Source organism: Aptenodytes forsteri, unplaced genomic scaffold (assembly GCF_000699145.1).
Source record: "Aptenodytes forsteri isolate BGI_AS27 unplaced genomic scaffold, ASM69914v1 Scaffold72, whole genome shotgun sequence".
Classification (NCBI taxonomy): Eukaryota; Metazoa; Chordata; class Aves; order Sphenisciformes; family Spheniscidae; genus Aptenodytes; species Aptenodytes forsteri.
Genome location: NW_008796193.1, coordinates 7,984,708 through 8,006,072, shown reverse-complemented (window position 1 = coordinate 8,006,072; position 21,365 = coordinate 7,984,708). Strand labels below are relative to the sequence as shown.

The 21,365-nt window shown below is 37.3% G+C and overlaps 1 protein-coding gene across 1 annotated transcript; it reads left to right on the top strand.

Moving 5' to 3' along the window:
* The first annotated feature begins 1,863 nt into the window (after positions 1 to 1,863).
* Positions 1,864 to 19,210, top strand: KNG1 (kininogen 1). Its single transcript, XM_019474308.1, has 11 exons — positions 1,864 to 2,058; positions 5,004 to 5,114; positions 6,088 to 6,172; positions 8,642 to 8,814; positions 10,542 to 10,649; positions 12,838 to 12,919; positions 14,057 to 14,223; positions 15,747 to 15,854; positions 16,837 to 16,926; positions 18,500 to 18,659; positions 19,011 to 19,210. Exons 1-11 carry the CDS (start codon positions 1,864 to 1,866, stop codon positions 19,208 to 19,210), a joined length of 1,479 nt encoding a protein of 492 aa, XP_019329853.1.
* The last annotated feature ends 2,155 nt before the right edge of the window (positions 19,211 to 21,365 follow it).

Below are 21,365 nucleotides of genomic sequence, written 5' to 3'. Positions count from 1 at the left end.
GGCTCAAAATTCTGAGTCCCTCAGATAATGTGAATGTGTACAAATCTCCCCAGCAAACAATGCTCCTTTAGTTCTAACAAAAAGGAAAATTCCCTAATAGTGAAAACTATCATCTAAAATCTTTCATTTTCTCATCATTCATAATTATAATGTACTTCTCTGAGGAAATCTGACCTAGAGGAAAGTTGACTGCCTTCCGTAAAAAATGATCCATGGTACTACATTCATGCTTTATAAAGATTCAAAGAAAATAAAAATATGTAAGCATTTTTTTTTTGACACAGTTGTCAAAGTTTTGTCTTTTTTGTTACTATGGATGTTTAGCTGCACAGTAAACATCCATGAGGCATACTCTAGCATAAACTGACAACGGTGGTTGGGTAACCACCATTATCTAGAAAAGGTCTGAGAATAGTTAATGACTTGTAGTGTAACACTGCAGGGTGGCCTGCACAGGTACTTCCATTGCTACAGTTGCTGGTGGTGATATACCAGAAATACTGCCTTCAAGGACAGCCTTTTGCAAATGGTTCATAATTGCTCTCAGAGGAGGAGAAAAGCAGATGCATGTAATAACTCTTTCATGTAAATGTTTTCTTTATCACTGAACCTTCCTCACTGGAAACTGAGCTGGGAGGGGGAGGAAGAAAGAATACTGATGTCTCTTTATACTCTAGCCCCCATCAAGGTAAAGTCCATTCATACAGACCTGGGACCCCAATGAGTTAGTTCAGAACAGTTATCTCATAAGCAAGAACATGGGATTAATCTCAAAAAATTAGTAATTTGGTCCTCAAAGTAGCTTTTTAATGGCATAAAGTAAAATACAGTGTGAGGGCTACATGGAAGAAAAAGAAACAAAATGGGGACAGCATTTTGTGTAACAGTGAAAGTTGTCTAATTTTTTAAAGTGCATTATCATGTACAAACAACCTTATTTCTGGCCTAGTTTATCCACGAAGTCTCTAAAGTGCATTTTCTTTAACCAAAACTTGTAGCAAGACACAACTGGAGCACTGGAGCTGAGGCAATCCCAAGGTGTTCACAGATTCAAAGCAAAGCTATTTGGTGCTCAACACTGGAGACAAGCACCGTATGTTCCCTGCCAGCTCTAATTCTGGCTCTGCCAGAATAGGCAACATTACTTAATCCCTTGTTCTTGAGTGTCACTTTCCCTGTCTGTAATGATAACAAACATTATGAAGACTGACTAATCCATGGTCCAAAGGCAGTCTCCACATGGCGGCAAAGATGGACACTTCCAATAGTAGCATGAAGGACAATGTTTATCAAGTGTTATTGACGAGTTATGTGACATTCAATGATATGCATCTGTCCAAAGACTTTTTTCAAACATGTTCTGACTTCTCAGAACTATTGCAGTCTGAACACTAAACAGATCTATAAAATTTACAGGGCTGTTGTCCAGAACCAGAACTTCATTGCCACTGTGACCTTCTTGGGTGTTTTATTTAAGCCTTCTAAAATTCATTCTCAGTAGCAGTTTAGATGTTAAGAAGCCAGAAAGCTACAAACATTCTGCTTTCTTTTTTGCTCAGGGGCCATCCTGCTTAGTCTAAACCTGTCCCCAGCTGCAGCCATTTAGCCTGTTATCTTGATGGCAGGTGGATAACCTTAGTGTCATTCTGGTGACAACACAAAGTTTATTTAGATAAACTCAAAGTTTATTTGCAGTATAAACAGGGTATGACGAGAACCAACCAACCCCAGCAACCTACTCATTCTGTTTACTTAGCTATTGCTCCTGAAAAACAGAAGTGGTGACTAAAACCCTGTCAGGCATTCCTTTTCCATTTGGTTTTTAAAGAGCCTTCTAATTCAGGGGGCCTTTTTTGTCCAGTTATGAAACCTTTCATTGTACTAGCACTCTGCTGTAGTTTTTTCTCTAGCAGAGCCACCCCTCTTCCATTTGAGTTTTTGGACTGTGATGACCCTGATGTCTTTAAAGCTGTCGACACAGCACTGAAGAAATACAATGGAGACAGAGCAGCTGGTAATCAATTTGCTCTATATGTGGTGATGGAAGCCAAGAGAACTGTAAGTAGACTTTGGAAAAAAAAAAAATGTTGGAATTGTTTATGCACTCTGAATCAGATTATCTCCATCTCGTTCATAAGACAGCAAGCATGACAGCAAAGTGTCTTCCAAAAACGTTTTAAAAAATCAAAGAAATACTTGAACAATAATATACTCGTTACCGTGACAAGCAGGGATGTATATTATGTTTTTATCAATGGAATTATGTGTGCTGGTGAATTGCTTATTAATGCAAGGACTAAAGAATAGAAAATTTCTATCACGAATACAATTTGTCTTACTAGTCCACTCTGTTTTCTCCTTTCTCTGTTGGGTATTCTACCCCTTTCCATCATCAGTAAGGTTTTCAGATCAATGGCAAAAACACTTACTAAAAAACCTGAATATTATCTTGACTTGGGAAGAGCTGGTATCACACATAAAAAAGAATGACCTGATAAAATTTGGCAATATTCTGAATAAATTGTTTGTGAATATTATTTGATTGACACTAGTCCTGAGTCACAGATCTATCTAAAAGCACTAGGTGATATTTTAGTCAAATAGGGCGATAGCTAAAATTATAGAAGAAAAAAAGAATGAAACATGATCCTTTGCCTGGAGTCCTTCTATATAGTGTTAATCTAACAAAAGAGTATTTACCTCTGAGAGGCATACAAAGATGATATTACCATAATAATGACAAGCATTACTTTACTTGAAAATAACATTAGCATTTTTTTCTACTGGATTGGATTTTCAGATGTAAAACACAAGAAACCCAGTGTCAGAGAGAATATTTTGCACTCCAAAATCACAAGATGGTTTTACCCAGATAGAAATTGACCTCAGAAAGGGGACATGAATTGCTAAATGCCCTACAGTAAACTGCCCACATCTCCTGGCACCTACTGTCTAGTTTTCCTGTTTTCAAACTGGGGAGATTTTAGCATGTAGTGACAAAGACTAAAATCTGGCAAGCCCCTTACACAATTAACATCAAACAAATGAATAGTCCCACTCTCTTCACTGAACTACACACATCCTTAACAATAGCCAAATGCAAACATCTTTATATCAGAGCTGTAACACCACCTTCCTTTTGCTGATGTTCAGATGGACAGATATTAGTTTCAGTATTTTATCTTAAACAACGTTCTATTTTTAAGAATACATATTTATTGCAATCAATTATTACTTTGAATCATTGATCTAACTATGATGTTAAGTAAAAAACAGAGAAAAGGAATCTGCAATATAGATTTCATCATATTCAATATTCCTTTTCTAGAAAGAGTATAGATTTTACTCATTGCTACTCTCACAATGTTGAATGCATTAATTAAATAGCTGGTTATTACATATTCATGTACATTCATTATTGATAAGGTAATAAGACATAAAAGCTGACTGGTGAAAGACTGAACCTGCCCCAGTTAAAGGCATAGCTGTTCATAATAATAATGAAATAAACCAACAACAAATAACATACAGAAATAATGTCTTTTCTCACATATTTCATTTACTCACTGAGCTGATTTATTGCAGATTTAGAACACTGTAACAGAGAAGAGAATTGGCTCTTTTTAAGTCCACATCCCAGACAGTATAACCTGATGCAGCTCCATAAATGTCAATTTATACCTGCTGAGGATTAAGTCCATTATATTTTTAGAGACCCTTTCATCCTGTCTTACAACCTGCAACCATTATATCAGGTACCTCTACACCTCTTCGTAGTTGTAGCAATACACAACAGGAATTGAGAGAACACCGAATATAATTCGGTGTCTACACCAGCGTAAATCCAGTGTATTCCACCCACATCAGCTCAGCTTCACTTTCCTGGTACCACTAGGGCAAGAATTATCATTTAATTCTCCCAGCAGTATCACTTGAGGATAACCAGTGTTGAAGTACAGCAGCTGCTGTGCTTGTATTTGAAAAGGCACGTAGGCAGAGCATTTTTAGTGGCGAAAAAAGATTAGTAACTTCTGGCTTTATATCTCCTCTAAAGGATGAACTACAAACCTTGCAGTGTTAATGTTACGTAAAAGATTAGTAACTTCTGGCTTTATATCTCCTCTAAAGGATGAACTACAAACCTTGCAGTGTGTTAATGTTACCTGTAGGCACAGGCTCACTGCTCAGTTTGTAGCAAGGAGAAAATCCCCCCTACTGATTTACCAACATCAGAAACACTTCCACTGGCCAGGCCAAACTTTGCTTAATACTTTGTATTTCATCTTACGGGATTCCTGAGGCTACCCTCAGGAGCAGCTCAGCCTTTAATGCCTATAGGAAAACTGCAGGCACCGCCAAAGGCTGTCTCCAGAGCATATGCCCTCCTCGCCCCTTTCCAAGCAGGCAGGGCAGCTTAAGTGCTCTGTTTGTTACCATAGAGTAAAGGCAGTTTGGGCACTGCCGGGCTGCCTGAGGGTTGCTGGCTGCTGTTTCTGGGCTGCCCGTAGAGTTGTACAGAAGGAAAGCAGACAGATCTGGGAGAAGGCCAAGAGTGAGTGTGAGGGAGTTGGACAGGAGCACAGTCCAAGCTGGTAATTATGCCAACTATCCAAGCAGCAACCCAAATTTGCTTATTTGGAGTACATTTGAATATGAGTATAAAACCTAACCACTTCCTTCTGGTTTTAAAACCCTTGGTATTACAAGTTAAAATGAAGGTAGTTGAGCATACCATATCTATTATATCAACATATTGTAATTGTAAGTAAGGGCTCAGTAATATAATTAGATAAGTTAAGTATTGAACTACCGAGATTTGGGAGACCTTGCATGGAGACCAGCAGCTAATGTTACCTTATACTATAAAATATAAGGGGTGTATATATATATTTATACTATAAAATATAAGGTAACCAATGGATAGTATTTACCTTTTGAAGCTCTTATCTTTTCACTTGATTTATTACTATGCAAATGATGACATGCATATTGTTTTTATCCAGGCAGGTCCTGACACACAATTCTATGTGAAATATCGAATACAAGAAACCACTTGTGCCACTGAGGAAAACAAACTCTGGCAAGACTGTGATTACAAAGTACCTGCAGAGGCTGTAAGTATCTGTCCTCTTTAAAAGTTCTCTGTCCAGAAACATCAGCATAATGACCCGAACTGCAGTCACCTGGGGAAAAATACAGTAGAGAATTTAACTTTTTTAGCTGTGTTGCTTCTGAGCGCTTATAGGACTAAAGTACAGTACAGAAATATTTACAACTCTAAAGTTAACCATTATAATAGTGAGTTTACCATTATAATCCTGAATATGTGCAGAAGGGAACATTTCAGCTCTTCAATATGAAGGTTCACAGTAAATTCAACATAAGATACATGCACTGTGAGAGTGATGGCTGTAAAACTTTCTATTAATTATGCGTAATGGAAACTTGCATAACTAAATTGACTTCAGATCTGCACCAACAAAAATACTGACATGGAAGCCACTACGGCAGAAAATTTACCAGAGGGCTTTTAGCAATGCAAAGCATGTCTGGCTCATGCTACTAGAGAGCACCTAGAGGAGGTACAATTGGGGCACACATAGCATGTGGGAACACTGCACATTTCCAGTGGAAGTCACTGTTATTTCACACGGTACACAACGCAAAGAAAGGGATGATGGTGATAATATCATTTGAATCAATGTGGAATGCCATGATCATTGCTGCATATCCTGTACTAGCAGAAAGGAAATTAGGCAAATACACAATTTATACAGACTTTATTTATGAGGATGTGTTCATTTCCGTTATTCTGGCTGTAAATTCTTTAGTTAATTAATAAGCATCAATCATAAAGCAATCTTTCAGATTATTTGCTCAGTTCATCCCCTACTCTTTTCACAATCAACAACACCGTTCCTTTTCCAGTAACAAAACAGCAAATCAGACATTACTACAAATGTACATATGAACTTGTTCCCCAAACTCAATTTGCAACTGTCAACTTTGTTCAATAGCTAGAGGAATATATAGCACTGTATTTTTCTTCAGCAAGTTTAAGACAAATGTTGTCATATATTTTTGCAGAAAACAGGAGAATGCACAGCTCAAGTTCACATGAATAATGCTGAAAAAACAAGTAACATTTCACAAGATTGCAAAATTTTTCCAGGTATGTAACTGTCTGGGGCAGCATTCAACAAGTACGTTGACAAATAAGAATGGGAAAAATATAATATTGAGACTTTCAGGTGATTTTAAAGGTAGGAGCTCCTTATCATTCTACTCAGACATTTATAAATAATCTTTCATAAGCAACTACTTGTTAAAGATAAAATTTCACTTCACTGTTATACACATATAGGCTAAGTCAGTGAAGCACTGGCATTTTCTATCTAGGGTAATGAAAACCGGCGCATGCCAGTAGTAAGTTTCTTCAAACACTGGAATTATACCAAGTTAAAATGAATTTGCTTAAGACCAAAAGCATATCAGTAACTTAGAGACTAGATACAACTTGTCACACTTTAATTTTCTGTCCTTACTTATTCAAATATAAAATTGTGCAAGAAATTATTAGAAAAAACCTTTATGAGAAAAAATCGTACCTCAATTTTCTCCAAACTAAAAATGACTATATTATTTCTGTTAGTTTACCAAAACAAATATTTATCCCAACCAAAAAAAGAACCAAAAAAAAATTTCATTTACAAAATAAAAATTTAGCAGTGATGTAATTATGTAAGAGAGACTCTGATATCTTTTAGACCTTAACAATAAGCAGTACTACATTTCTTGCCTATAAGACATTCGTATATAACTATTATGTTCACTTAGTAATTTCCTTTATTAGAAAGAAATCACATTGTTTTAAAGCTTTGCAACTGAGATCTCTATGTGCCTATGCCTACTGTTCATGCAAGACATAACAAGCTAGTTTTAAAATATCCGTCTAACTGGTAGCAGGGAGCTAAGTGCATATTAACTACAGAAATATTTACTGTGATTTCTGAGATGTTTGACAGCTTATCTTTGTTTTTTATTCCTGGTTAGCTTGTTTAAAGCTTAAATGGCTATACCTACAGCCAGTGTCCTTCTAGGAACTGCAGTACACACAAACTCCATGTTCTGCTACTGAATAAACGCCACTTGGTTTAGACGTGTTTGTAGGGCAATGGTGACATCTAGTTGCCAGTAAAAGGTGTGTGAATCCCACAGAGAATGCATGGGAAATTTGCATTTGAATATGTGCTTAGAAAGCTAAAAAAACACACATAAATTAAATGAATCACGTATTCAGCCTAAGAAGCTCATCTCGTTACCAAGTTATAGCAACTCTGAAAAAAGAATACACATTTGTTCAGCCCTTCTGAAAATGCTGAGACCATAGTCGGTTTAGAACTGGGTGTACTGTTGTTTTCTTCTCTCCTTTGTGATTACTCCCTGAAAACATGGTCACATTATTCTGTAACGTATATATTTGTCATTACTGAGTCAAAATAAATGATGCTAGAAATAAGAAGGGCCAGAATTTGTTCAAGTACCCCTTGGAGAGCTAAGGCTAAATAGTATTGCTTACACTGAGATATTCCAAACGTACAGAGGAGCCAAATCAAATCCAAAGGATTCAAACAGAGTGAAACAATAGACCCTAACTGGTGAGGGATTTCCCCACCATGTTAGGTACCATACTGCTCAGCCTTCTGGGTGGAACTGTTTGACCGTATCGAGCCTGGACTGGTTTCCTGGCTGGTGCAAGCTGGCGTAACTCCATTAAAGCTAGTTTATGCCAGCTGAGGATCAGGCACACAAATTTTACTTCAATTCCACAGAGACCACATATTGTCCCACTTTAATTCTCAAGCTCACTGAATCATGAAATTAATTTATGTACTGAACTATAAAATTAATTTATGAAAATCCAATCCATGATTACTAGAAAGGAAAAAAGAGTTAATAGGATTAGTAGTAGGAAACAGAAGTTTGAGCATCCCCGACAAGCTTGTCTATCCACAGCCAGTCCAGGTGGTTAAGCCTGAAGGTAACACCAAGTGGTAACTGGCAGCCAAAGTGACTATCGGGGGAGTTCAAACAACACAGCAGTAGAACAGTTCAACTACAGTCCCTAAGGAGCTTGGAGTCAGAGCAGTTCACCTGGGTGAGCCAAAACATGCCTGTCAAAGTCCCCATCCTGAAACATGGTGAGGATAGTAAGCAGCTGTACACAGTGGGTGAGCTTTGAAGAATTTTAAGAACATCTCCTTAGTTGTAGCCTCCACTGTTTCTTCCCTGACTGAATGAGGGATGACCCTTCCTTAGTGGTGTCAAAACTACATGCAAGGTTTTTCAGACATTCAATGACTCCTGAACTCACTCCTCTGAATGAAGTTTGCTGCTGAAACCATGCCTGGATCCAAATGTCATGGATGGCCCCTACCACCACAAACCAAAGCATGTTTCTAAATACAATGAATGTCTTTGCAGACCCTGAAACTGAAATGCGGATTTAGCTGATCACTCCAATTAAAAGCAGAAAGGTTCTTGCTCATTGAACCTTCTGTCTCATTCCTAGATAGGAAAAATTAAAACCTGAGGCTGTCTTACATGAAGCCCTATATTTTTTGGTTTGTTTCTTTTCCAGCTACGCCAAAGATAACACTTACTGAGGCTACATGTCTTGGATGCTTCCATCCTATATCAAGTGACAGTTCAGAAGTGTCTGAAATTCTGAAACAAGCCATTCAAAAGTTTAACAGGCACAGTGCTGAACGTGTCCTTTTTAAGCTTGTGGGAATAAAAGAAGCTAAAAGACAGGTTTGTGTATGATTTTTTCTCTAAATTTTACTAAAAAAACCCCAAAACCAGGTACCTTGGCTGTTTTATGTATACGTTTCTTATTTTAAGGTGGCTTATATTTCATAATAAATGCATACAAAATGCATATAGAGTGTAGACCCTGTAAATAATTCTCTTCATTTTTAAGGAATCATAGCAGTTACCTACTGGATTTTCAGAGCTGTCAACTTTACAAACTGATAGTAAACATATTTTTTTCTTTATCTGCAGTTGCAGCTAACCAGTGTTTAGCACCAGGTTTTTTTTGCATTCGGTGCTGACACAGAGATCTTGTGTCATCTCAGATGCTCTTGGGTATTCTGCTTGGCCTCTCCCTGAAGCTCCAGCAGGAGCAGATCTCTCCTAGGTTCTGTGCCAAAACTGCCAGCCTGCACAGATGTCTCATACTCTACAGCCTCTCAAACAGCAGCAGGCATCTATGTTTTTGCAATGCAATAGGACCCATATGTCAACAGCTGCTATACGCTATAGGAAGGGTAAACCCCATACAGGAAAAATGGGTAAGAACAACAAAAAGCCAGCATGTCACTTGCTGCTTGTGCTATCTGCACACAGGAATATCTGCTTTGCAAGAAAGGACTGCTCAGGTTGCAGAAATTCTGTGTCATCTGGTATTCCATGCAACAATTATTTCCCTGTGAAAGGTTCTCCTATGGATTGGTGTGACGTTGCTAGAAAGTTAAGTTTCTTATTTGTTTTTCAACTAGTATGCAACCTGACACCAAATACAGACCCTTTTCTTTGAATGTGTATGTATTTACTTAGCCAAAAAGCATCTTCTGGTCTCATGTCAATTTGACCCATGATTTAATTCAGACCGTCCTCCTTCTATTTACTGATGGCAACGATCCTCTTAGCTGAAAGACAAGCTTGCACAACATTTAAGCCACATGACAAAATGTCACAGACAGACTGCAATCCAGCAGCTGGAAAAAGAACCACCATGTCACTTCTAGCCAACAGAAACTAGTCAGAGCCCTCCACTTCAATTGATCTGGGATGGAAAGTTCCTATATTTGATTCTTATTTCCCCTTTTTAATCCAATGCTACCTGATCCAACACTGTGACATGGAGAGATTTCATGGGTGAGAAGCAGTAGCCACAGTGAGGAAAAGTGAACTGCTTCCTGGAGAGAAAATTAAAAAAAGGGTCACAAATCTGGACAAAACAGCGGGTGGGGGAAGGTAAAGCCCAAGGCAGAACCAATTACAGGTAGATGACAAATGCAGGACACTCAATAACAAATTATGCCAGCAGTATAAAGTTACATTATTCAGATGCTGTTTTACTATGTCCCACGCTCAGGAACGTAGGACTTGCCAAGCTGTATTACTATAGTCATCTATCTAGACCAGCTTCCTGTTACCGGGAATAATAAGTAACAGATACTTTGGAGGAAAGTGCAAGAAACCAAGCCTTATGAGGCTGCAGGCTTGCCAGGAGAAGTGGAATCCAAATACAAAGTGCAGTTCTAATATATGCATGACTTAGTTTACTTTTTGTATCACAAGTCAAGATTTTTTTTGCTGTCCATGAATACTCTATGGCTCAACGACTGCACAGTGATTTGATGGATGGAAGGCACTAGAAGAGTAGTTTTGCTTTCTTTGCTAATCACATTTAATAGTTTAACTTCCAAGTTTGTGTTTGTTTACATAATGTACCTCCTAAATATCTGTTCCAGGTGGTAGCTGGATGGAATTACGTAATTAAATATGAAATCGAGGAGACTAATTGCTCGAAAGACCAATTTCAAGATCTAACTCCAGAGTGCAAAACCACTTCTAGAGGTGTAAGTAATCTTCAAAATCTGTTTATCAAGAAAATATATTAACAAATAATCATTGAGACCTGACTCAAGAAAATATTTATAGTCTTGCTTCACTTTGTGAGTGAAGTTTAAATCCAGGCTTATAGATAACTGTCTATTCATTAGAATAGACAATTAGATGTTCAATTAGAACATCCATGCCTTCTCTTGAATCAGCAACTAAGATGACCACTGAAATGTTTACCGATTACTCTATAGAATCTAAACAGTCTCACCCAAATAATAAATCCCTCGAGAATTTCCTATCCAGATATTCAAGGAGTTACTCAGGTACAACTCAAAAAGCGATAATTAAAATTAGCACTGTTTTTCCAGCTTAAGACATATTTTCTAAGAAAAGTACATAGCTGAATTATTACTTAACCTCTACCACAGTCCAAATAAGAGAGCTTCAAGAGAAATTTAGTAACAAACATACATACTCTAGCTAAAAGTGTTGCAAAACCAGGTACTTCCTCTGCTTCTCTGACCTGGAACAGAATTAACTGTACCAAAAATAGAGGGTTGCTCTCTCAACCGACCTCCCTGAACTAGCCTCACCGTGGCGTCAGACAAATGCTTCTGCAAATACAAGGTAGAGGGCAGGAACGTAGAGTCATAATGAACAGTGATGGTAAATGGGAGGGGAGGAACCACAGGAGTCCTGGCTCGCATCTGTTTCAGCTGTTGTGGAGGTGCACTGTTGAGTGTTACATACAAGAGCCTCTCCTGTTCAAAAAGTACTCCTTGGATGTCTCAAGAATGTTTCAGAATGTTTCAGAAGCATTGATCAAAAAAGGAAAGAATGACAACACTGTGGTAAATAATAATAGAGAGAGAATCAGACTAGCTGAAGCAAATCCCTCCGTTACGCACGTTTGCCCTTAAACCTTAAAGAAGTTACTTAATCTGCTTAAGTCTGTTTCCCAACCTGTCACCTAGAGGTAATGACTTCTGTCCACCTCACATGATGCAGGAGTGCTACCTCATTCACATACGGCTTTGATCACGCACAGTTTGTGGGATTGGATCTTTATCACTTATACACTGAACTGTTAAGCAGCCTTGCTTAACATATCATGGACAGATATTATTAGAATATGATATTCCAAGAATATTCTATACCCTGGAATGACCAAAGTCCACCAAAGTTGTTCCATACCTTTATTCAGCTCTGTACCATTCGTTCTGAAATGGGAGGACCAGAATTGCACACTGTATTCAACATGCATGTGAACCACAGAGCTATAGTGGGGCATAATGTCATTCTCTTTAACCTGGGTAATAATGTCAAGGCTTATTTTTTTATTATTTTTTCTAAACCACTACTAAGCAGATTTTTTTATGGATGACACTTTCAAGTATCTGTCATAGCCCTAAGATCTTGATCCTGAATTCTAACAATCTTCCTTCTTATTCTACAGTTGATTAGTTTCCTCTAGAGTCTTTGACAAGGGACTTCACTGAAACCTTTTTGAAAATCTACGTATACTTAGTCAACAGGTCTCTTTACCCACTTTCATTGATGCTTTTGAGGAACTTTGACAAATCTGCAAAATACAACTTCTGTTTACAACAAAAACCCCAGTCTCTCCTTGAGGTATTCAGGCCTCCTAGTTCTTTCCTTATTACCATTTCTAATAATTTGAATGGTACAGACATCAGTTTTATGGGTCTATAACCTTTTAAAAAAAAAGAACAGGATCAACATCTGCTTTCTTCCAGCCCTAAGATATCAAGGCAATTTTAAGCAAGTCATTTACCACAGTTCCTTTAGAACACCTGAGTAAATACCAGAAACTCAGTAATGTTTGATTTGTTAATTGTGTAACCTTCTTTTTTGTCTTTACACTTTGAGACAGAAATTCCCGGGAGTTCTCCATAAAATAGGATTCTGGCTTGTAAACCCCCCCATTTCCTTCTGTTACAAACACATACAAATAGTTCATTTAGCTTCTCTTTTATGGTTTTATTTTCTCTGGGTGGTCCTTTTGAACCCTGATCATTTATTGGCTCTGCAGACTATCTGTCAGGCTTCTTGCTCCCAGTGTACTGAAGGAAGGAATTATTAGTAGTATGCTTGACTTATTCTGTTAGCAGGAAGGTATTAGGCTGTGAGCTTATTCATTATTTCTGAATAATAAGGAGCTGTTTTGGGTTTTTACTCCAGCGTGTAGGTAAATGTGATGCCAAAGCATATGAAAATCTTCATGCGCAGATCGTAGATATTGCAAGCCAATGCAAGCTTCCAGGTATGTAATAGGCACTATCAATTTTAAACGTTCTGCAATTTTCAATGCTTTTTTACAGTTGTAAAAAAAGACAAAATAAAAATGCAAGAGATGAAAACAGATAATAACAAGATAAAGTAATTCTTCTGGGACCAAAAAAGCACTGCCTCTTAATGAAATATTACCACAGATTTTTTTCACTTCCTACAAGTATTTCATACGCAGCTGAAAGTTACATTTTATCATTTGTATACTGCCCTATTTGCATGACATGGAGCTGGTTGCTGACTCTCGTTTGGAGATTAACAGATACAAACTCAAAGAGTATAACTGTCTTACAAAAATTGATTCCTTTTCCACTACAGTGATAAGCAAGTTAATATCACGTTGTTTAAATAAGTAACTTCTAACTTTCCAAAGCACTCCAATGTATTCTTTTGAAAGGCAAAGGAGATGAGGACTTTAAGATTTTGTCCAAAATTGGTAATTCACCTATTGATACTACCTTTTTTTTTTTTTTCATATTGCATGGTTATACTTACTTTTGATATGTTAGAGGCTTATTTTTTCCCCTAGTAAATAAATTATTTAGAATTTATAGGTTCATTACTGTCAAATTCCCAAATGGTTTTCTTATTGTTACTTTTTCCTCCAGCCATCTATTTAGACACAGATTATCACAGCTCCAGAGCTTTAGAACAGGGAGTACAGTACTGCTCCATGTAGTAAGTGCTGCATTCTCACCCATTCAGACTTGTTTTTCTTCAAGAAAAGATAACAATATTCTTCAACACATTCATTGCCAATAACATACACCTCTTGTTCCACTTGATTCAGGTCCTTCCATATATATATATATAGGTGTTCCTTCTCTTTATTTGCTAGCTACCCACAATTGGTACACACAATTCTTGTTTCTGTGAGAAAACTGTTGTTAGGTGTCCAATGCAACACTAGATGCTGATGCAGTGCTCTTTTAGATAACCAAGATATGATAATGCTGGTCATATAAAACTCAAAGATATTTTGCTTTCATTTCATAGACCCAAATACGAAGCATTCCAGAAGGCAGGGGTTTAAAACTAACTGTTTTTCCCAGCCTATATCTACATTGAATCTTTTGTTCCTTAGATCTGAAATCTGTTGGGTTTCTTTCAGTTGAAGACACGGTAAATCCTGACACTTGCAGTGGTTGTCCGGAGACTATCCCAAAAGACAGTCCAGAACTGAAGGAACTACTGAAGGTTTCTATGGAGAAGTATAATTCAGAGAGCAATGATGATTTCTACTATAAAGGTGGAGAAATAGAAACAGCGACAGTTCAGGTTGGGATATACCACAGAGATGAGGAACAGACATGGCAGTGTTATTGGTCTAAGCTGAATGTTAGCTAAAGTTTGTATTTAGATTTGAAATAATGTTTTTTTCTCTAAGTGTTGATACATGGGGTAACTGAAATATCCATGCAATTTTTCTTGCAAAATTTTATCCATCTTGGCTTGCATTCAGAAGTGATTTAAAAATCTCCCATCTCTAGATTTTTTTTTATTTTTCTTAAAACAAAATGATTTTAAGCATGGGAAGTGATTTAAAAATCTCCCATCTCTAGATTTTTTTTTATTTTTCTTAAAACAACATGATTTTAAAAGCATGGGAAGAAGGTTGACTTAGGGTGTCTGATTTCTGTATAGCTACCCCACTTTTTACCAGCCTTTGTAACATACCTTGAACTCTTAAAGTAGAAAAAATTTATTAGACAAAACTACCCACTTGATCCACCACACCAATACTCTGTATGTTATTTTAGGCACTGTCCACCCTACAGCAGCTGTAAGCTCCAAGAAATGGGGCTTCCCAATTTCCCTTAGAAATCTGTTAATTTATACACTGATTCTGCTGCTAATAATACTCCAGCTAGATTCAGAAGAGAACATCTGTGCATAACTTAAGATACACAGATAAATACAGCTGGATAAAGAGGAACAAGGAATCAAGAGGATAATATTGGTCAGCATTTGCATTTGCCTTGTTTACTGTCCCAACATATCAAAACAGAGGTTTAGGACAGAACTTAAAATAAGACAATGGAGTAGTTCAGAAAATACTTTGTCAACAACTTCTCCCGAGCATGAGGGGTACCACTGGAGAAGGCACTAAAAGCACACCAGAGTTTTTCTGAATAGCTTATGTTATCTTACTAATAATATCTGTGCTTTTTCTTCTTTTAAACTTTTTTCTTCTTTCTCACTTTTCATATCAAGATTGATATTAGCATGCATACGTTTTTAAAATAGACTTAAAAGAGACAGAATTTCATGTTTTGCCTGCTGTCTCTGAAGCAAGATATATTATCTTGGGCTCTGTAAAAAATAATAAGAGAACTCGTCCCAGGCACATCCTTGAACCCATGCAAGTTTCTCTCCTTAATGCATTTGGCAAATATGTTCGTTTTCAACTGAGCCTGTTCATCACACGCTTCATTTTACTCACATTCCACTTTTCTTACATCATATTTGGCTCTCTACAGTGGTATCTCTAATGATTTCATTTGTTATTAATGAAATTACTGCAGGCATCCAATAAAGCAAAGCCAAAACTGTGGGCCTGATATTATTCTTACCTTTCTGTTTCCTTCAATTTCAATGCTGGAATTTTTGAGAATGGGAACTGGAGTAAATAAGTAAGTTGATTAGAAGCAGATAGGTTTGCTGCCAAATATTTTAATATTGTTCTAGTGGTCAGGACTTGTAGAATATAAGTAGTATAAGCTTGTAGAAAACCATCTTTCCTGTGAACCCTTTTCAATAAAATGCCTTTACCGCAGAAAGCCTTGTTGCTAATTTTTCAGGTGGTTGCAGGACAAAACTACCATATATTATTTGTGGTCTGGAAGACAAACTGCTCAAAGAAAGAGTTTGAAAAACTTAATGAAGACTGTGAAGCCACATCAGACAGTGTAAGTAATGATGATGTTGCCAACTGTAATGTTCCTAATGGACAAATTCATTTGTACCAGAAATTGTAAACCCTTAAGTAAAATCACATCCTGAGTTCTGTTACCTCTTTCAGTAAACTTTTGTTTCAACAAGAAAGACACCTTTCACTGCTTGTAACCCAAGCCAGTGACAACGTTAGTAAAACATGAAGCTTAAACTGAGTCACTCCAACTGCAGGATCAGTGCTCACTGCAAAGCGAAAGGAACTTTCTTCTGATAATAATGAATCAAAGAAAGGAGGGGAGGAGGCTGCTGCAAAATGAAATAGCTGCAATACTCCTGACTCTGTGGACTTGCAGCTAAGGAGAACATGAGATTGGAGCGTTACTGGTGTGCAAATGAATGATGTTTCTGGAGTGCATGCTGCTGATACCGGGAAAATGTGTTCCAGACACTGGAAAGTAATGCTGATAGGGCCAGAAACCATTGGCAAGGAAGTTGGCTGGGAAAGAGAGGCTTTATTTCCTCTCTCTTTTCCCACCATATGAAAGTGCTTAGCTGTGAGATTTTAAAATCTGTTAGTGTAGCAGGCACTAAATAGAAAAAGAATGCCTTTCTCTCTATCTCAAATTCCCAATTTTTAGTAGTAGAAATACCATCAACAAACAATATTTCTTAGGAATATCATGAAGATTAACCAGTTAGTGCTCCAAAAGTGCTGGAGATGAAAAATCCAATTTTTCAAGATCCACTCTCCAATCCAAAGTTGAATTAAAGTGTTCACACAGGCATACTATAACCTCAAAAAGCTAAGCAATGATGTGTCCCAATACAGAAGTCTCCATCACTAAGATGGATTTCATAGATATTTGGGTAAAGTTCCAAGTATATTTGTATTTAAAAGTATTACTAAAAAAATCATAATTTTTTTCATGCACAACTCTTTTCCTTTGTGTCTGATGTTTTGTTGCGTTGATGTGCTGATTTTTGTTTTGTCAACAGGCACCATTGCCATGTGAAGCACAAATTCATGTGATCCCATGGGAGAATAAAATCTCTTCCCAGGTTAACTGCTCTAAAGAACGGTCAATGGTATGATTCCTCTTCATTACCCATCATCATAAGTAGAGCATAGAACAAAGGCAGCCATTAAATTCTTTATCCATTCCAAATTATCCTATATTTGGTACCAAAAATAAAGGAAAACACGGTTCTTCTAACAGCCTCAGTAACGCCACACTCCTTCCTCTCACCCTCTAACCTCAGCAACTTGTTACATCGAAGTCAGTTTCACCACAAGGTGAGACAGTGGACAACACAGTGATTACAGAAATACAAAGGCAACAGGACAGAGAGAACGTTCTGCCTGTCGACTGCTCCTTTGCATTATCAGTTAAGCTCTGAAGTATCAAGCCCCATCAGCTCCTTTGAATTACTATTCATACTAGGTTTAAAAATTGAGACAAAAATGTATTTGCCAATGCAATAATTATATCCCACAGATTTCAAAACCATCTGCGAATCTTTTCATATTAGTAGAGTAGCAGATCTCCTGCCACAAGTCATCAATCTCTGCAGGAAGATCTTTTATTTTCCTTCCTGCCCAGCTCCACAATTAACTAGCCCTGAACATGGGTCAGTTTGAAAATTTCAGAATGGAATATAAATTTTTTTTATTATCAGAACTTTTTTAGTTCTGATGATTGCAGGTTTTTTAATAAATGCAGGGACTCCCATGCTCCCCAATGAAGAAGAGAAGATACACTGAGTAAAGTGAGATTGATTAACTTGCATTCATAATCAATAACTTCACTGTGCTCAGCACCTTCATAACTACCTATTCATTCATTATGTATCAACTAGTAAATATTTTTCCTCTTTGTTTTCACTACAATATTGTATCCACACCAACTTTCAAATTTAGCTCCATCCCAGAAAAACTCTGATTTGCAGCTAGATAATGATCAGGCACTTTGGTGGACAGAAATGAAACCCATGTTGGATAGTGACTGTACACCATGCATTCAGTCTTTGTCTTTCAGTTGAACAGTGATGGGGAAATAGAGATTACTCAATAACAACTGAACGCTTCATATTATCAGCTTTAACCTATGCCTGTCATTTCTAAGCAGTCTTATGAAATGCATATGTCAAATATAGAAACAAAAAATTGAATAATTACATTTCATATAACAAAATGATCCAGATCTTTTGTATATTCTGATATTGAGACTACTCAGAGATGTGTTAGCCTTTAGCATAAATTGGTTTTATATATCAGAGTGTTATACTCTAACAAGCACAGGGACATTTAGTCCTAGAAATTAACTGTATTGTTCATAAATTAAAACCAGTACATGTTTTCCTCTCTATAGTATCATTCCCATGTTAAAATGGCAGAATTTCAGTGATATATAAATTGTTCTTTTAACATATAACTGCTAAAATACTCTGGAGTTATTTGGGAGGGTGTTCATGTTTCCATGCTTATCACAGACAGAAAAGATAATTATTTAGTTTACTTCAAAAATCCAATAACATATTTTTGCTAAATGACTCATGTACTGCAATGAGCCAACTCAATTTCCCAGATCTGAAGCTATTGTTCTTGTTCATGTATGGCTATTATTTATGTTCATATGGCTATTATTGCAATGCTTTTTAGGCTACATTTCTAAGAAGGCCTCCTGGATTCACACCTTTCCGAAGCTTTGCTGCATTAGACCAGCCAAATAAAATTTCACACTCTGATAAAAATGAAGAAGAAAGGCAAAGACCTGAGAAAGAAACGAGAAAAGATGGTGGACAGGAACCAGAAGGTGAAGGTGAACCTGAGCATAAACACAGGCATAAACATGGGCATAAACACAGGCACGGACATAAAAAGGATCATGAGTCTGACAAAAGGCATAGGCATGAAATTGGTTGTGGGCACAGAACTGGCCATGGGTGTGGGGATAAAAACCACCATTGTAAAAACTGTAAACATAAACATCCAAACCCCAAATCTTCTGAGGAGTCCAATGAAAGGGTTTTTAATCAAAATGAAACCCTCCCATCATCCAGTGCTGAAACAGTATCAGAGCTAGTTAATCCAGGGGTTGCAAGAAAGGAAATCAGTACACCTGCAGAACCACTAATTCTTCCTGATACTTTTTTATTTAATGGGTTGCCAGACCGCCCGGAATCTCCGCTCCCCAGATGTCCTGGAAAACCGTGGAAACGAATTATAGACCTTCCGGCTCCCTCTAGCTTTCCCAGAGAATTCACAAATGAGGATCTCTTGCCTTCCGCAGCAGCAAACATCAATCCAGCAACAGAAAACTCAACACATCCCCAAACCAAAGACTTTGATCTCTCAGATGCTTTACTATAATTCAAACTTTGTAGGATCCTTTTCAGAAGTTACACATAGAAAAATACTGCCTTTTGAAATGTATAAAATGTGAAGAGGCAAAAGCTCCTATTCTGCTAGCTAAGATACTCAAGTAGGTCACCAGCAGTTCTGGGGACCTAAGATCATATGACAATACTCTGTATTTGCATGTATTTGCAAAGATGTAAATCAGGCAATGGCACCAATGATTCAGAACAAGTCTAGTAAAGGGACCAGGCAAATCAATAGCCTTCTGCTGCAGAAGTTAAAATTGTATCTCATCTGCCTTAAGTTGCTATAAGCACAAAGTGAATCACTGCATCAAATCTCACTGTATTATGTTTAAAACAATGGCACAAAGAATTTCACAGATTACATGAAGAATCTCAACCAAATATTGGTAAGACAAAAGCAAGCCAATATAGAGCAAGGATGCCTTTCTTAGATATCTGAAATAATATTTCTCTAATTTACCAGAGTGAATCATTTAGAGAACAAAATAAAATAAAGGAACATGTTTTACCTGTCAATTTCTTTAACAAATTAATATTACCCCGAGTCTATTACTAGCAGGTTGTTCTGTTGAATAAGATAACAGGAACAGCTGAGAGAATCCTAAATAAAGCAGCTTTATTATTCTCTATGCATATTATGTTAACTACACAGTAGAGGCACTATGATTGACAGATTTTCATGTGGCAGAGGTGCACAAATATTACAGATCAGATGACAAAATTACAAACACTTGAGTTACCTAAAATTTGTCTGCCTTCTTCCATTATTAGGTTGTGCATGACTTAGGGACCAGACTGAATTTTCTATTCTGGGTATCTTCGAAAGGTTGAGTTTTTGGTGGTATACATTAGCTAAAAAGCACCAAATATTTCTGGCAAATTAAAATGTGTTTTCCCCCTGTACGGATCAAATAACCTCTTCAGCTGAAAAAACACCCAGCAATAAATAAATACTTTAATGCCAGATCAGTTCACCAGTTTGAACCACCACTCAGTCCCGTAAAAGGTTATTGAACAGGTAAGGTGCTACAAATGTTAACACTTCACCAATTTTGTTGTAAAAGACTACATTGCTTGAAACCACAGTATAAGTATCCCCCAACACAGCTGCAGAGGCAGAAAGGGTATTCTCTGAAATTGTTCATCCCAACTGCTGGGATTGCTGTGGCATCAAGACTACATACTCAACAGCTGGGAATGTGTCCTTCTTTTGTGTACTATGCTTCTGTTGCCATCACCTCACTGGTGAGGAAGAAGTAGATAGATGAAGACTACTTAGAGAATGTGAAAGAGGTGGATCAACAGGATCAGGAGGTCTTGGCAGAAAAGGCCTGGGAAGATCTTGAAAGAGAAGACAGCTACAAGGAAAGGTCAGAAGACACAGAAATGGAAAGGACAGAGGCAGGGTGGAACGATATGGACAGGTGAAAAGAACAAAAGAAAACAGCAACTTAGTGGCAAAAATGGAAACAGAGCGAAGGGGATGGAGAAGTGGGTGAAGGTAGCATGGCCAAGGAGCAAAAAAGGGCAGGAACTGGAGAGGGGAGGCAAGAGCAAAAACAAAAAGCAAAAGACCTGTGCAGGAGGGTCTCTCCAATCATGTCAGGACAGTCCCCTACAAATCACAGAACTGAACTCATACTTCCTGAATCTAAACATTCCCTGAAAGCATAGGCACACCTCCCCTCTCCAGTCCCTGGTTCCTACAGAGGTGAACAACCTTCTGTGTTCAGTTACTTCCCCAGCTCACATGGTAGATAACCGCACTGTGAGGAAAAGAACTCAGCCCTTCTGAAAATCCATGTTGAGGGACAACCGCTATGATTTTGCACGCGCAATTTCTTTTTCTTCATTTTTTCTAATTGCATTAAAAGCTACATTAAAATGATATTTTAAAAGTCACAAAGTCCAAAATTAGAAACTGTCCCTGTGAGTATAAATAGAGCCTGGTTATGTGCATCTAAACATTTTTTTTAAACACAGTGTAATTGGCTGCCATATAGGCATATATTAGATAGAAAGATAGATAGATAGATAGATAGATAGATAGATAGATAGATAGATAGATAGATAGATAGATAGATAGATAGATAGATAGATAGATAGATAGATAGATAGATAGATAGATAGATAGATAGATA

Coding starts and splice junctions, on each gene's coding strand:
- KNG1 (XM_019474308.1), top strand. CDS start 1,864: ATGAAACCTTTCATTGTACTAGCACTCTGCTGTAGTTTTTTCTCTAGC. Junction 6,173..8,641: donor AGATTGCAAAATTTTTCCAG/GTATGTAACTGT, acceptor TTTCTTTTCCAG/CTACGCCAAAGATAACACTT. Junction 18,660..19,010: donor ACAGGAACCAGAAGGTGAAG/GTGAACCTGAGC, acceptor ATGGGTTGCCAG/ACCGCCCGGAATCTCCGCTC.